Below are 14,732 nucleotides of genomic sequence, written 5' to 3' on the forward strand. Positions count from 1 at the left end.
TAACTGAACATCTTTGTTGCAAAAATTAGGAGACGTGTGAGTTGCTGCTTTGCTTGTGCTAGGCTCTGAATTCAAAAGCTTTATTTTTTTGGACTTCTTGTTTCTATACTTGGCATAAAGTTTTCCGCTTACGTTGTTCTTTCCTTTTCTTGAAATGTAATAATAATCCTAAAAATAAAGACATTTTATAAGTTAAGAAACTACATAATCAGATACGTTATTTATATTATTAATCTTACCCTCATTTCGTTTTCAAGAGGAAAAACGGAACAAATTTCGTCCAATATGCGCATATAGTCTTGAGCGTAAAGAGTAACATTGTTGGTTAAAATATCTTCAATAATTATATTAATTATATCATCTCTTTGCTCGTCACTTAATTCCTTCGAGGTATGTGTTAACAATTCCTTTAGATCCTATATTAAGTAAAAAACTACATCAACTATGCTTACACAAATATTACTCTTACTTTACCTCTGACAGAATTCCTTTGGCTTTTGAGCAGTTCGAACCTGTAGTGTCGGGAGTACCAGGAGTACTTGCAGGTGTCTCGTTGCGTTTCCACCATTCACCTATTTGAGATGGAACTGACATAGTTTCGTCATCAATCCCGAGCTATTGTTATGACAATATTAATACTGAGTTCAACACTGTAATAAAAATAATACGTACCTCTCGTTTTTTCCAAGCAAAGAGCTTTTCTCTGAATTCAACACGCAGTCCCAATGGTGGCACTGCTTCCTTTAAATCTTCTTTTTTCAAGTACTGCAAACTGCGAAATGTTACATGTGATGCTAAAAGAACAAAAAAGAAAATTCTTTGTTAATTACACTGATTAACTGAAAACTTCATTTTTATTTACTTACCTTTTAAGTGTTCAGAAAGCGACTCCATATTTATTCCTTTTAAGAACTCCATCAACATATTATCGTCCTCATTGTATTCCGCATATTGACTGCTGCAATTGCTTGTATCGCGAACCACAACAATATTGCCATCGATTTCAAGCAACTCACCAATGATATTTTGAGGCTCTTGCGAATTAATATCTTGAATATTATTCATTTTCAATAAATTTTTTGCACAATGCGTCCTTTCTCTTTCAATAACACGAAAAAAAATGGTAAATATGCAGCCGATTGCACACGAGTAAAAAATGACAACGGTGGTGCATGATTCATACACGGTCGTTGCTAAAATGACAACGACCGTGTATGATTCATGCACGTCAGTGTACAAAGTAACAACGGTGGTGCATGATTTATGCAGGTGGTGGTGCATAATTCATACACGTCCGGTGTCAAATTGACAATGACCGTGTATGAATCATGCACCACCGTTGTCATTTTTTACTCGTGTGTAATCGGCTGCAATTACCAATATTAAAAACGCAACGTTGTCATTTTGAGCACATCGGTGGACAAATTAAGCACGGCCGTTGTTGGTACCGAAAGTTGACCACGTCTCGGTGTCAATTTGAGCACGTTCGTGTACAATTCACCAACAGCCGTTGTTGAAAAAAAGAACAACGGGTCGTTGCGAAAATGACAACATACGTGCTTGATTTCGCAACGGGGGTTTTCCCTCAGTGTACATATTTCCCTAAATATAGATTGGGCGCCACGATGGTGTACTAGCGTCTTTAGAGCATTTTCGTGAAAATTCACCTTTGGTCCCACACAAATCACTATGCGAACAAAGGTCGCTCTGGTGGCACAGTTTAACGTTGACCGATCGCCATAAAAATATTTATGGATCAAATGGATACAAATTTACATACTTCCGATGAATAGCTCTGCCTTGCCTTATGTGCCTGACATTATGCCGGGCATACACTATGGGCATGCAGGACAGCATTTGTAATAGTATTAGTAAATTTTGAAGTTTTTGTCAATGTATTTGGGAGTAGTTTTGGCAGGATTGAAATCAAAATAGTTTTGATTTTGTAAATGAACCCCTTTCAATCCGATGAATTTTGTTTATTTTCCAAGTAACCAACAAATAATTTTTGAAAACAACAAATATTATTTGTGAGGAAATTAAAAATTTGGAAAACTTCAACCCAAAATCGAGTTCTGGAGGAAAATTCATCATTTTTGCAATATGGATTGAAGGAATGCCACACACTATTCAATCACACACTTACACAAGGGTTCATCGGTTGCTGTCCTGCATGCCCATAGTGTATGCCCGGCATTAGATAGCTTTGTCGTTGGACAGACTAGCAAGGTTTCTTGAAACCAATTTCGTTAAAGTTTCTTTTCAAGTTTCGTTAGTGTCCACACACGTTAACATGAAATTTCAGATATTTGAATGTCCTCTTTATTTTACCATTCGTGTTTGTTGTGCTTCTCATGTAAAAATTCGCCAATAAGTACAAAACAAACCAAAATAAGAACAACACAAAATAAACAAAAAAGTAATCAAATTTGTTATTAAATTTAAAGGTAAAGGCCTGGGTACATGAGCTGCCTGGTCTGCTTCCCTTGCTTGCTTCTGATAAAAGAATAAAAAAGAAAAGGGCAACCTCGTTCGAAATTTGGTCGGCCTTCTTTATTCTTTTATTTTTATTATGTCAAAAATTAAGCAGACAAGCAAGGCAAGCAGGCGAGGCAGCTTATATACCCGGGCCTTATGGCTTTGTGCATTTGTATGTAACATAACGAGTTGGTATCATAGTTCCTTAGTCGAAGGTCAGACTGTTTGATTGGAACTTTTAGGGATTCTTAAATCGAGTTCCCCACTACAGTAACTTCATGATTTTAATCTAGTATGGAAATCGACCTAGGAACCCTGGATTTCATGAAATTGTTTCAATGAAACCATCTAGTGTGACCAAGGACATAGGCATATCACTATGTTAGATTAGCCAAACTTGTAAAGTAGAAAATAAAAGAACGACATTTTTCACTGTCATAAGTTTGGGTAAAGCTTTTGCTGTTTTTGAACACTTTTGTAGCAACGATATTATGGAACCTAGATAAAGTAATTTTTATTTGCCAAATGGCTTCAGATTTGGATATAGCTACCATATATATATATATATATATATATTCACCCGATTTGAGGTGTTTGGTGCACCAAACACGCAATTTCTGTCAAACGAGCACGAAAACGCGACAAAATTGATTAGTTGTCAATGAGAGTCGTACCTAAAATCTTCTGAGCGACATTTTGCCATTTCATGTTATGGATTTAAATCACAGTCAAAGTGATTGAAAAATTTATGAATAGCTGTATATAAGTAGATATGTGTGTGACGCGTGACTATACCCCACGGTTAGTTTGAAAACATATATTCACGATTATTATACCCCGTTACACTTAACCGGATTAACCCAGTGGGTTTGGTTTTCAAATGTTAATTCCATAGCGCAAACGTCAAATAAATCCATTTTTATATATATTTCTATGTTCGATATATATTTTTTGAAGAAAAAATATATTCATCAGAAAAAAACTATTTCCCATAAAGACTTCTTCATATAAATGACATGTAACCCCCTCCAAGTCCGAACGACGTGCAGCACACTAAAACACCGCTTATAGAGGCGGTACAACATTTGTTAATATGGTCGATGGTCAGACTAGCAAGGTTTCTTGAAACCAATTTCGGTAAAGTTTCTTTTCAAGTTTCGTTAGTGTCCACACTCGTTAACGTGAAATTTAAGATTTTTGCGTGTCCTCTTTATTTTACCATTCGCGTTTGTTGTGTTTCTCATACCAATAAAAGCAAAAAAAGACATAAATAAACCAAAAAAAACAATATAAAATAATTAACATTAATAATTAAATTAATAGTTAAATTTTCACTATTTCATTAATTAAATGTTTTTATTAAATCTTTTTATGATTGTTTTGTTGTTAACGTTTGCTTGAGAAAATAAATATGAAAGAAACACAGAAAACCATGTACATGGGTTTCACTACTTCATACCCCTCGCCTATAAACTTGACGTCGCCATGTTGAAATCGTGCTAGTCTGACCATCGACATGGTGTGGTATTTTGATAATGCTTGGTTTACATTTACGAAATCCACTCGATTTCAACTGTCAAATCCATAGGTTAAACGTCTAATGAAATCCAGATGAGATTTCATTTGACGTTTGAGCTATGGAATTGACAGTTGAAATCGAGTGGATTTCGTAAATGTATACTTAGCATTAGTTTGAAAAAACAAAGCCCTAATAAACATGTGTTTTTTGATTTCAAACACAAGACATTGAAAATATGGCTGGATTTAGCAAATAAAACCTGATAAAGCGCTAAATCCGGCTAATGATGAAATCCGCTGGATTTGCTAAATCAAGGATAGTATAAATGAGATTACAACAATCACATGAAAACTTTAAGAACAAACTTGGCAGCACTTACACATTTTTCATGTGGTTGTTGCTTCAACGCGCAACGCGTCACACAACGGACCGTATGTATTTGGACCAAAATACATGCGGTCCATTGTGCGGCGTGTTGCGCGTTGAAAACAACAGCCACGTGAAAAATGTGTAAGTGATGCCAAGTTTGTCCTTGAAGTTTTCATGTGGTTGTTGTAACGCGACGCTCAACGGACCGTATGTGCCGCGACCTTTATGTGCCGAGGCCTTATATGTGAACAAAATACTGATGGCATTGGTGTCGGAAAAACAAATATCTGATACTCACATTGGGCGCCACAATTAGTAGTATGACAACATTACCAAAATGGGACTGTTTCTCCGTTGAGTTAAAAATTTGTTGCCACTTGCATTTGTTGTCACTGGGAAAACTTGCCAAAAAATAAATCATCTTAATCTAACACATGAATGTAGGATAACGAACATTGATAAGAGAATAAAACAAAGATTGAGATATGCAAACCGACCGGCAGCGGTATGCATTTCGAGAAGTGAAGAATTCGATAACTTTCAAAACAATATAAATAGCCATAGTTGCATTAGAGGGGACAGCAGAAGTTTGCTAAACATCATACCATGAAGTTTGCAGCTATTATTCTTCTAGGCTTTGGCCTTTTGGCCGTTGCTTCATCAGCTTCCTTGGATCCGACATGCATGTTAAAGGAACATATGAGATCAGTAAGTTTTAACATTTCAAAACAAGAACTTTCCTGATTTATCCCAATGTATGCTATCTTCCCTGCAGGACGAACGTATTCGAACCATGGGTTATCCTTCGGAATCGCACTATGCCACCACTCCTGACGGTTATGTTTTGAATCTGTTCCGTATTCCCTATTCGCACAAGTTGCAAAACCAAAATGCTTATCGTCCCGCCATTTTGTTGCAACATGGTCTATTCAGCAACTCTGATTGTTGGCTGACTGGTGGTCCTGACAGTGCTTTGGCTTATTTACTGGCCGATGCTGGTTTTGATGTGTGGTTGGGTAATGCCCGTGGCAATAACTATTCCAAAAAAAACGTGCTCATTTCACTTAATAGCCCCAAATTCTGGCAGTTTGATTGGCATGAAATTGGTGCCATTGATGTTCCAACCATGATTGATTACATCATTGAACAAACCGGTCAACCCAAGATTCACTATGCTGGCCATTCCCAAGGTACCACAGTTTACTTTGTCATGATGTCTGAACGCAAGGAATACAATGATAAAATCAAATCCGCCCACATGTTGGCTCCATGTGCCTTCTTCGAACATGGTACCTCATTTGTATTCAAGGTATTCCGTCCTTTGATTGGCAAACCTGGTGGTATATGGAATCAAATTTTCGCCGATATGGAGTTAATACCTCAAAGTCGTGCAATAAATCGTGTAGCTGATACAGCTTGTGGTGTAGATCCACCATTGAAATTCTTGTGTAAGAATGCTTGGTTGCTGTTTGCCGGTGATGGTTATCAAAATACCAACTTGACTGCTATGCAGGAAATGCTTGAGACCCATCCTGGTGGTACATCGAGTAATCAAGGTATTCACTTCATACAATTGAGTGATTACAATGCTGGTCGTTTCTGTCGCATTGATTATGGCGAAAAGAAAAATATGGAAGTTTATGGCCAGCCAACGGCACCCGATTATAATTTGGATAATATTATTGCTCCCACCTACTTGTACTCCAGTACCAATGATGGTCTTTGCAATCCCAAAGATGTTGATACATTGGTTTCAAAGATTAAGAACTTGGCTGGCGATTATCGTGTACCTGAGCAAAGCTTTAACCATTTGGACTTTATTGTCGCCAACAATATGAGAGAAATGGTCAATGAACCCGTAATGAGAAATCTTTTCAAACATGAAGAGTTTTAAGGTGTTTAATTATTGTCAGAAATAAGAAGTTAATAAACGAAGAGCATTATAATTTGTTGTTGTTTCTTTTTTCAATGTCAATCAGTATCGGAGTTTGCAGTTTTAGGTTATGTTTTCTTTTTACGTGAAATGGGAGCGGAACTCATGGCCACGAGTAAGAAAAATATCAAATATTTGCTAGAGACCCTGCAAGGCATCAGGAATTATCGTTATATCTTTGTTCACTGTTGTTTTAGATTATTTTTGAGATGACATGTCTGCAGTCAAATCGAATGAGGATTATTTTCTTATGTTTGGTTTACATTCGGCGTCTTTTCGTGATTTCGAAGGCGTTTCGTGATTTCGCGCGGAATCATGCAAAATTTATCATGATTTCGCATACAAAAATGAAATCATCTCATTTCGTGATTTCAGCGAAATCAACATCGAAATCACAGTACACATGATATACAACCTTGCTTTTGCCTAAAAAAGTACCAAAAGTTGCAACACTTTTCACGTATCACAATAAACAAGGTAGATGTGCGAATTGCTGAAACAACAAATTTTAGTATCAAAATTTGTAAACAACGTGAAAAAATATTAAATAACTTTGTTACAATGCAATTTTTCATTGTGTTCCCGTACTTTTTTAATGGTAATTTTAGAAAATAGATCTAATTGTAAAAGATTTCTCCACCATACAAATTTCCTAAAAAATACGGAAACGGAAAAATTACGGAAATTGCAAAAACTCCAGCAGAAATGTCAAAATCAACGAATCAGCTATAATATTAGATACCAATGAACATATGAACATGCTTGCTGCTAGTTTCTAATAGGTTAAAATTGTATGGCAGAAAACAGGAGTAGAGGGTGTTATTCGGCGCTATTTTTGTTTAAAGAGAAGTGCAAATCTTGCTGGATTTCGGAGTACGGGAACGCATTTTTAGCACTAAACGGGAAAACTACTGCATGTACTAATATTTTGTAGGTTCTGAGCACAACTTTTATCTATCAAAATTTATTATTATGATGTCTCAACTATAAAATCATTATTTATTTTTTTTATTTTTTGGTACTATACACAATTGATATGATATATAGATAATTTTACGATAATTTTTTAAATAAAGTTGTAAAGTTCTGTATTGTCGAATATTTTTGATGTTTAATTCAATTTACAACAACTTGTTTTTAAAATTCATGTTCAATCAGCTGCGCATATGCATCTACCTTGATCATTGTGATATGTTTGAAATCAACAAAAAATTAGTGTAAACACCGGGGTGTATTTCAGGATTTCGTGAAATCCAATGGATTTTGGAGCGCAAGTGTAAACTTGGCATTAGATCACTTCGACCTTCTAACCCGCTTATTTCAATTTCCTTTTCCTCCTTTATTTAAAGAGCCGCTATAAAAGTACTACTATATATATATATATATATATATATATATATATATATATATATATATATATATATATATTCACCCGATTTGAGGTATTTGGTGCACCAAACACGCAATTTCTGTCAAACGAGCACGAAAACGCGACAAAATTGATTAGTTGTCAATGAGAGTCGTACCTAAAATCTTCTGAGCGACATTTTGCCAGAACATTTCAAAGCTGAAAAACGTTACCTTGTAGTACTTTTATAGCGGCTCTTTAAATAAAGGAGGAAAAGGAAATTGAAATAAGCGGGTTAGAAGGTCGAAGTGATCTAATGCCAAGTTTACACTTGCGCTCCAAAATCCATTGGATTTCACGAAATCCTGAAATACACCCCGGTGTTTACACTAATTTTTTGTTGATTTCAAACATATCACAATGATCAAGGTAGATGCATATGCGCAGCTGATTGAACATGAATTTTAAAAACAAGTTGTTGTAAATTGAATTAAACATCAAAAATATTCGACAATACAGAACTTTACAACTTTATTTAAAAAATTATCGTAAAATTATCTATATATCATATCAATTGTGTATAGTACCAAAAAATAAAAAAAATAAATAATGATTTTATAGTTGAGACATCATAATAATAAATTTTGATAGATAAAAGTTGTGCTCAGAACCTACAAAATATTAGTACATGCAGTAGTTTTCCCGTTTAGTGCTAAAAATGCGTTCCCGTACTCCGAAATCCAGCAAGATTTGCACTTCTCTTTAAACAAAAATAGCGCCGAATAACACCCTCTTCTCCTGTTTTCTGCCATACAATTTTAACCTATTAGAAACTAGCAGCAAGCATGTTCATATGTTCATTGGTATCTAATATTATAGCTGATTCGTTGATTTTGACATTTCTGCTGGAGTTTTTGCAATTTCCGTAATTTTTCCGTTTCCGTATTTTTTAGGAAATTTGTATGGTGGAGAAATCTTTTACAATTAGATCTATTTTCTAAAATTACCATTAAAAAAGTACGGGAACACAATGAAAAATTGCATTGTAACAAAGTTATTTAATATTTTTTCACGTTGTTTACAAATTTTGATACTAAAATTTGTTGTTTCAGCAATTCGCACATCTACCTTGTTTATTGTGATACGTGAAAAGTGTTGCAACTTTTGGTACTTTTTTAGGCAAAAGCAAGGTTGTATATCATGTGTACTGTGATTTCGATGTTGATTTCGCTGAAATCACGAAATGAGATGATTTCATTTTTGTATGCGAAATCATGATAAATTTTGCATGATTCCGCGCGAAATCACGAAACGCCTTCGAAATCACGAAAAGACGCCGAATGTAAACCAAACATAAGAAAATAATCCTCATTCGATTTGACTGCAGACATGTCATCTCAAAAATAATCTAAAACAACAGTGAACAAAGATATAACGATAATTCCTGATGTCTTGCAGGGTCTCTAGCAAATATTTGATATTTTTCTTACTCGTGGCCATGAGTTCCGCTCCCATTTCACGTAAAAAGAAAACATAACCTAAAACTGCAAACTCCGATACTGATTGACATTGAAAAAAGAAACAACAACAAATTATAATGCTCTTCGTTTATTAACTTCTTATTTCTGACAATAATTAAACACCTTAAAACTCTTCATGTTTGAAAAGATTTCTCATTACGGGTTCATTGACCATTTCTCTCATATTGTTGGCGACAATAAAGTCCAAATGGTTAAAGCTTTGCTCAGGTACACGATAATCGCCAGCCAAGTTCTTAATCTTTGAAACCAATGTATCAACATCTTTGGGATTGCAAAGACCATCATTGGTACTGGAGTACAAGTAGGTGGGAGCAATAATATTATCCAAATTATAATCGGGTGCCGTTGGCTGGCCATAAACTTCCATATTTTTCTTTTCGCCATAATCAATGCGACAGAAACGACCAGCATTGTAATCACTCAATTGTATGAAGTGAATACCTTGATTACTCGATGTACCACCAGGATGGGTCTCAAGCATTTCCTGCATAGCAGTCAAGTTGGTATTTTGATAACCATCACCGGCAAACAGCAACCAAGCATTCTTACACAAGAATTTCAATGGTGGATCTACACCACAAGCTGTAACAGCTACACGATTTATTGCACGACTTTGAGGTATTAACTCCATATCGGCGAAAATTTGATTCCATATACCACCAGGTTTGCCAATCAAAGGACGGAATACCTTGAATACAAATGAGGTACCATGTTCGAAGAAGGCACATGGAGCCAACATGTGGGCGGATTTGATTTTATCATTGTATTCCTTGCGTTCAGACATCATGACAAAGTAAACTGTGGTACCTTGGGAATGGCCAGCATAGTGAATCTTGGGTTGACCGGTTTGTTCAATGATGTAATCAATCATGGTTGGAACATCAATGGCACCAATTTCATGCCAATCAAACTGCCAGAATTTGGGGCTATTAAGTGAAATGAGCACGTTTTTTTTGGAATAGTTATTGCCACGGGCATTACCCAACCACACATCAAAACCAGCATCGGCCAGTAAATAAGCCAAAGCACTGTCAGGACCACCAGTCAGCCAACAATCAGAGTTGCTGAATAGACCATGTTGCAACAAAATGGCGGGACGATAAGCATTTTGGTTTTGCAACTTGTGCGAATAGGGAATACGGAACAGATTCAAAACATAACCGTCAGGAGTGGTGGCATAGTGCGATTCCGAAGGATAACCCATGGTTCGAATACGTTCGTCCTGCAGGGAAGATAGCATACATTGGGATAAATCAGGAAAGTTCTTGTTTTGAAATGTTAAAACTTACTGATCTCATATGTTCCTTTAACATGCATGTCGGATCCAAGGAAGCTGATGAAGCAACGGCCAAAAGGCCAAAGCCTAGAAGAATAATAGCTGCAAACTTCATGGTATGATGTTTAGCAAACTTCTGCTGTCCCCTCTAATGCAACTATGGCTATTTATATTGTTTTGAAAGTTATCGAATTCTTCACTTCTCGAAATGCATACCGCTGCCGGTCGGTTTGCATATCTCAATCTTTGTTTTATTCTCTTATCAATGTTCGTTATCCTACATTCATGTGTTAGATTAAGATGATTTATTTTTTGGCAAGTTTTCCCAGTGACAACAAATGCAAGTGGCAACAAATTTTTAACTCAACGGAGAAACAGTCCCATTTTGGTAATGTTGTCATACTACTAATTGTGGCGCCCAATGTGAGTATCAGATATTTGTTTTTCCGACACCAATGCCATCAGTATTTTGTTCACATATAAGGCCTCGGCACATAAAGGTCGCGGCACATACGGTCCGTTGAGCGTCGCGTTACAACAACCACATGAAAACTTCAAGGACAAACTTGGCATCACTTACACATTTTTCACGTGGCTGTTGTTTTCAACGCGCAACACGCCGCACAATGGACCGCATGTATTTTGGTCCAAATACATACGGTCCGTTGTGTGACGCGTTGCGCGTTGAAGCAACAACCACATGAAAAATGTGTAAGTGCTGCCAAGTTTGTTCTTAAAGTTTTCATGTGATTGTTGTAATCTCATTTATACTATCCTTGATTTAGCAAATCCAGCGGATTTCATCATTAGCCGGATTTAGCGCTTTATCAGGTTTTATTTGCTAAATCCAGCCATATTTTCAATGTCTTGTGTTTGAAATCAAAAAACACATGTTTATTAGGGCTTTGTTTTTTCAAACTAATGCTAAGTATACATTTACGAAATCCACTCGATTTCAACTGTCAATTCCATAGCTCAAACGTCAAATGAAATCTCATCTGGATTTCATTAGACGTTTAACCTATGGATTTGACAGTTGAAATCGAGTGGATTTCGTAAATGTAAACCAAGCATTATCAAAATACCACACCATGTCGATGGTCAGACTAGCACGATTTCAACATGGCGACGTCAAGTTTATAGGCGAGGGGTATGAAGTAGTGAAACCCATGTACATGGTTTTCTGTGTTTCTTTCATATTTATTTTCTCAAGCAAACGTTAACAACAAAACAATCATAAAAAGATTTAATAAAAACATTTAATTAATGAAATAGTGAAAATTTAACTATTAATTTAATTATTAATGTTAATTATTTTATATTGTTTTTTTTTTTGGTTTATTTATGTCTTTTTTTGCTTTTATTGGTATGAGAAACACAACAAACGCGAATGGTAAAATAAAGAGGACACGCAAAAATCTTAAATTTCACGTTAACGAGTGTGGACACTAACGAAACTTGAAAAGAAACTTTACCGAAATTGGTTTCAAGAAACCTTGCTAGTCTGACCATCGACCATATTAACAAATGTTGTACCGCCTCTATAAGCGGTGTTTTAGTGTGCTGCACGTCGTTCGGACTTGGAGGGGGTTACATGTCATTTATATGAAGAAGTCTTTATGGGAAATAGTTTTTTTCTGATGAATATATTTTTTCTTCAAAAAATATATATCGAACATAGAAATATATATAAAAATGGATTTATTTGACGTTTGCGCTATGGAATTAACATTTGAAAACCAAACCCACTGGGTTAATCCGGTTAAGTGTAACGGGGTATAATAATCGTGAATATATGTTTTCAAACTAACCGTGGGGTATAGTCACGCGTCACACACATATCTACTTATATACAGCTATTCATAAATTTTTCAATCACTTTGACTGTGATTTAAATCCATAACATGAAATGGTCAAAAAATTGATTTAAAATCTATGTTAGCAAGGGTACAATCAGTTAGCCAAAAAAAGAAACAAATCACAAGCAGATAAGAACAACTGACAACAACATAAACGTTCTCTCCAATAGTTGTTGTCGTTTATATGCATTTCAACGCTAGTGGGAAATTTAATTAAACCAAAGATTTAATATAAATAGTTAGAGAAACCCAAGCGCAATAGTTAGTAGTTTTTTGAATAGTAAAGTATGAAGGTTACTAGCACCATTCTTATTGGCCTTGGCCTTTTGGCCGTAGCTTCGGCTGCTTCTATTGATCCAACATGTATGTTGAAGGATATAATTAAAACGGTAAGTTAAAACTTCTTCCTTTTACCTTTGATTGAAATTATAATCCCCATATACATATTTTTTAGGACGAACGTGTCCGCGTTCATGGCTATCCGGCCGAATCCCACTTTGTCACCACCCCTGATGGTTATGTCTTGAACTTATTCCGCATCCCATACTCCCACAAATTGCAAAACCAAAATTCGTATCGTCCCGCCATTCTGTTGCAACATGGTCTGTTCAGTAATTCCGATTGTTGGTTGTCGGGTGGTCCTGATAATGCTTTGGCATACTTGTTGGCCGATGCTGGTTTTGATGTCTGGATGGGTAATGCCCGTGGCAATATCTATTCCCGCCAAAATTCCATTATTTCAATCAATAGCCCCAAGTTCTGGCACTTTGATTGGCATGAAATCGGTAGCATTGATATTCCCTCCATGATTGATTATATCATTGAGCAAACTGGCCAACCCAAGATCCACTATGCTGGTCATTCCCAAGGCACCACCGTTTACTTTGTCATGATGTCTGAACGCAAAGAATACAATGATAAAATCAAATCCGCCCACATGTTGGCTCCATGTGCCTTTTTCGAACATGGTACCTCATTTGTGTTCAAAGTATTCCAACCCTTGGTCGGCAGCCCAGGTGGTATTTGGAATCAAGTTCTTGCTGATATGGAATTGATGCCTCAAAATCGTTTAATGAACCGTGCTGCTGATACCGCTTGTGGTGTTGATCCAGCCTTGAAATTCTTGTGTAAGAACGGATGGTTGCTGTTTGCCGGTGATGGCTATCAAAATACAAACTTGACAGCCATGCAAGAATTGATTGAGACTCATCCTGGTGGTTCATCCAGTAACCAAGGTATTCATTACATCCAATTGAGTGATCACAATGCTGGTCGTTTCTGTCAAATGGATTATGGCACAAAGAAAAACATGGAACTATATGGCCAATCTACCCCTCCAGATTATAATTTGGAAAATATTATTGCCCCCACCTATTTGTATTCCAGTAACAATGATGGACTTTGTGGTCCCAAGGACGTCGATACATTGGTTTCAAAGGCTAAGTACTTAGCTGGTGATTATCGTGTACCCGATCAAACCTTCAATCATTTGGACTTTATTGTCGCCAAGAATATGAGGGAAATGGTCAATGATCCCGTTATGCGTAATATTTTCAAACACGAAGAAACTTTGTATTGAAAATACATATAGAAATACATAGTTTAAAGAAATAAAAAATTTAATAAAATAGGAAATTTTGCGTTTTGGTTAATGTAGAGGAAATTAAATTTTAAGTTCCTATCTCGGTAGCGAAAGGTCTCGGTATATAAGAAGCACGTCATTCTTGCTGATAAAAGAATAAAGACTTAAGTACATACAGTTTGTCAAGGAATTGTTTTCAAACCAGGAAAACTAAATTTTTTCTGTATTAATACAAAGATGTCAATATTATAAGATAGGAAAAGTCAATTGTGAAAAATTAACTGTAGAGGGAGTTAACCTCTGTTGCTACGATATCATAGCAACCATGGTACAATAATTCAGGTATGAGAATCGCCAAAAAAATACAACCCTGTCGCTATGGCGTAAAACGTCAAAATTGTTTTGATGAATGATAACGGATGAGTAAACAAAGAAGAAGAAGAACGAAATGTTGAAATGAAAACAAAACAGAGTTAAATTTTTGATCAATAATAAATATCAACTCTGCATGTCAACACGGTTTTGACAGATTAAGCCATAACAAAAAAAAAATTGTAATCAGCTGTTAGCTGTGGCCTACCTAAGAATTATTGTACCATGATAGCAACATTCTGTTAAACGAAAACTGTTACTCATTGGAATATTGATAAGAAAAACATTAAAACTCATGTTTGACGGCATTCGCTTTTGATTTTTTCATTGAATGAACAATAAAAAAAGAAAAGAAATAAATTTCAGCCACAAAACACGACGTTAATGTTTTCTGCCGCGAGAAATGGGTATCAAAAACGATTGGCATTGCTGTTATCAATTCCAGTGAGTTGTGT

The 14,732-nt window shown here is 35.9% G+C and overlaps 4 protein-coding genes across 5 annotated transcripts in view; 2 read left to right on the forward strand and 2 right to left on the reverse strand.

The window, feature by feature from the left end:
* Window positions 1-14,004, forward strand: part of LOC141402922 (lipase 3-like) — a 56,977-nt gene extending 42,973 nt beyond the window's left edge. Inside the window, exons 1-3 of one of the 2 annotated variants that reach the window (XM_073985057.1) lie at window positions 12,044-12,053; window positions 12,563-12,712; window positions 12,778-14,004. In XM_073985057.1, coding sequence (XP_073841158.1) covers window positions 12,611-12,712; window positions 12,778-13,902 — 1,227 coding nt within the window. In that variant the 5' untranslated portion in view covers window positions 12,044-12,053; window positions 12,563-12,610 and the 3' untranslated portion in view covers window positions 13,903-14,004. Of the gene's footprint in view, window positions 1-12,043; window positions 12,054-12,562; window positions 12,713-12,777 lie in introns of those variants that run through there. The other variant, XM_073985051.1, reaches the window with a different exon arrangement.
* Window positions 466-1,065, reverse strand: LOC141393580 (uncharacterized). The gene is made up of 3 exons (XM_073966754.1): window positions 867-1,065; window positions 673-794; window positions 466-615 (listed from the first exon to the last, which is right to left on the reverse strand). The coding sequence occupies exons 1-3, from the start codon at window positions 1,063-1,065 to the stop codon at window positions 466-468; spliced, it is 471 nt and encodes a 156-aa protein (XP_073822855.1).
* LOC141390674 (lipase 3-like) lies at window positions 4,801-6,292 on the forward strand. Its single transcript, XM_073963618.1, has 2 exons — window positions 4,801-5,074; window positions 5,142-6,292. The coding sequence occupies exons 1-2, from the start codon at window positions 4,973-4,975 to the stop codon at window positions 6,258-6,260; spliced, it is 1,221 nt and encodes a 406-aa protein (XP_073819719.1). The 5' UTR covers window positions 4,801-4,972; the 3' UTR covers window positions 6,261-6,292.
* Window positions 9,260-10,751, reverse strand: LOC141390675 (lipase 3-like). Its single transcript, XM_073963619.1, has 2 exons — window positions 10,478-10,751; window positions 9,260-10,410 (listed from the first exon to the last, which is right to left on the reverse strand). The coding sequence occupies exons 1-2, from the start codon at window positions 10,577-10,579 to the stop codon at window positions 9,292-9,294; spliced, it is 1,221 nt and encodes a 406-aa protein (XP_073819720.1). The 5' UTR covers window positions 10,580-10,751; the 3' UTR covers window positions 9,260-9,291.
* Window positions 14,005-14,732: the final 728 nt, after the last annotated feature.

Source organism: Musca autumnalis, unplaced genomic scaffold (assembly GCF_047663935.1).
Source record: "Musca autumnalis isolate F117 unplaced genomic scaffold, ASM4766393v1 scaffold_1, whole genome shotgun sequence".
In the NCBI taxonomy this organism is placed as follows: Eukaryota; Metazoa; Arthropoda; class Insecta; order Diptera; family Muscidae; genus Musca; species Musca autumnalis.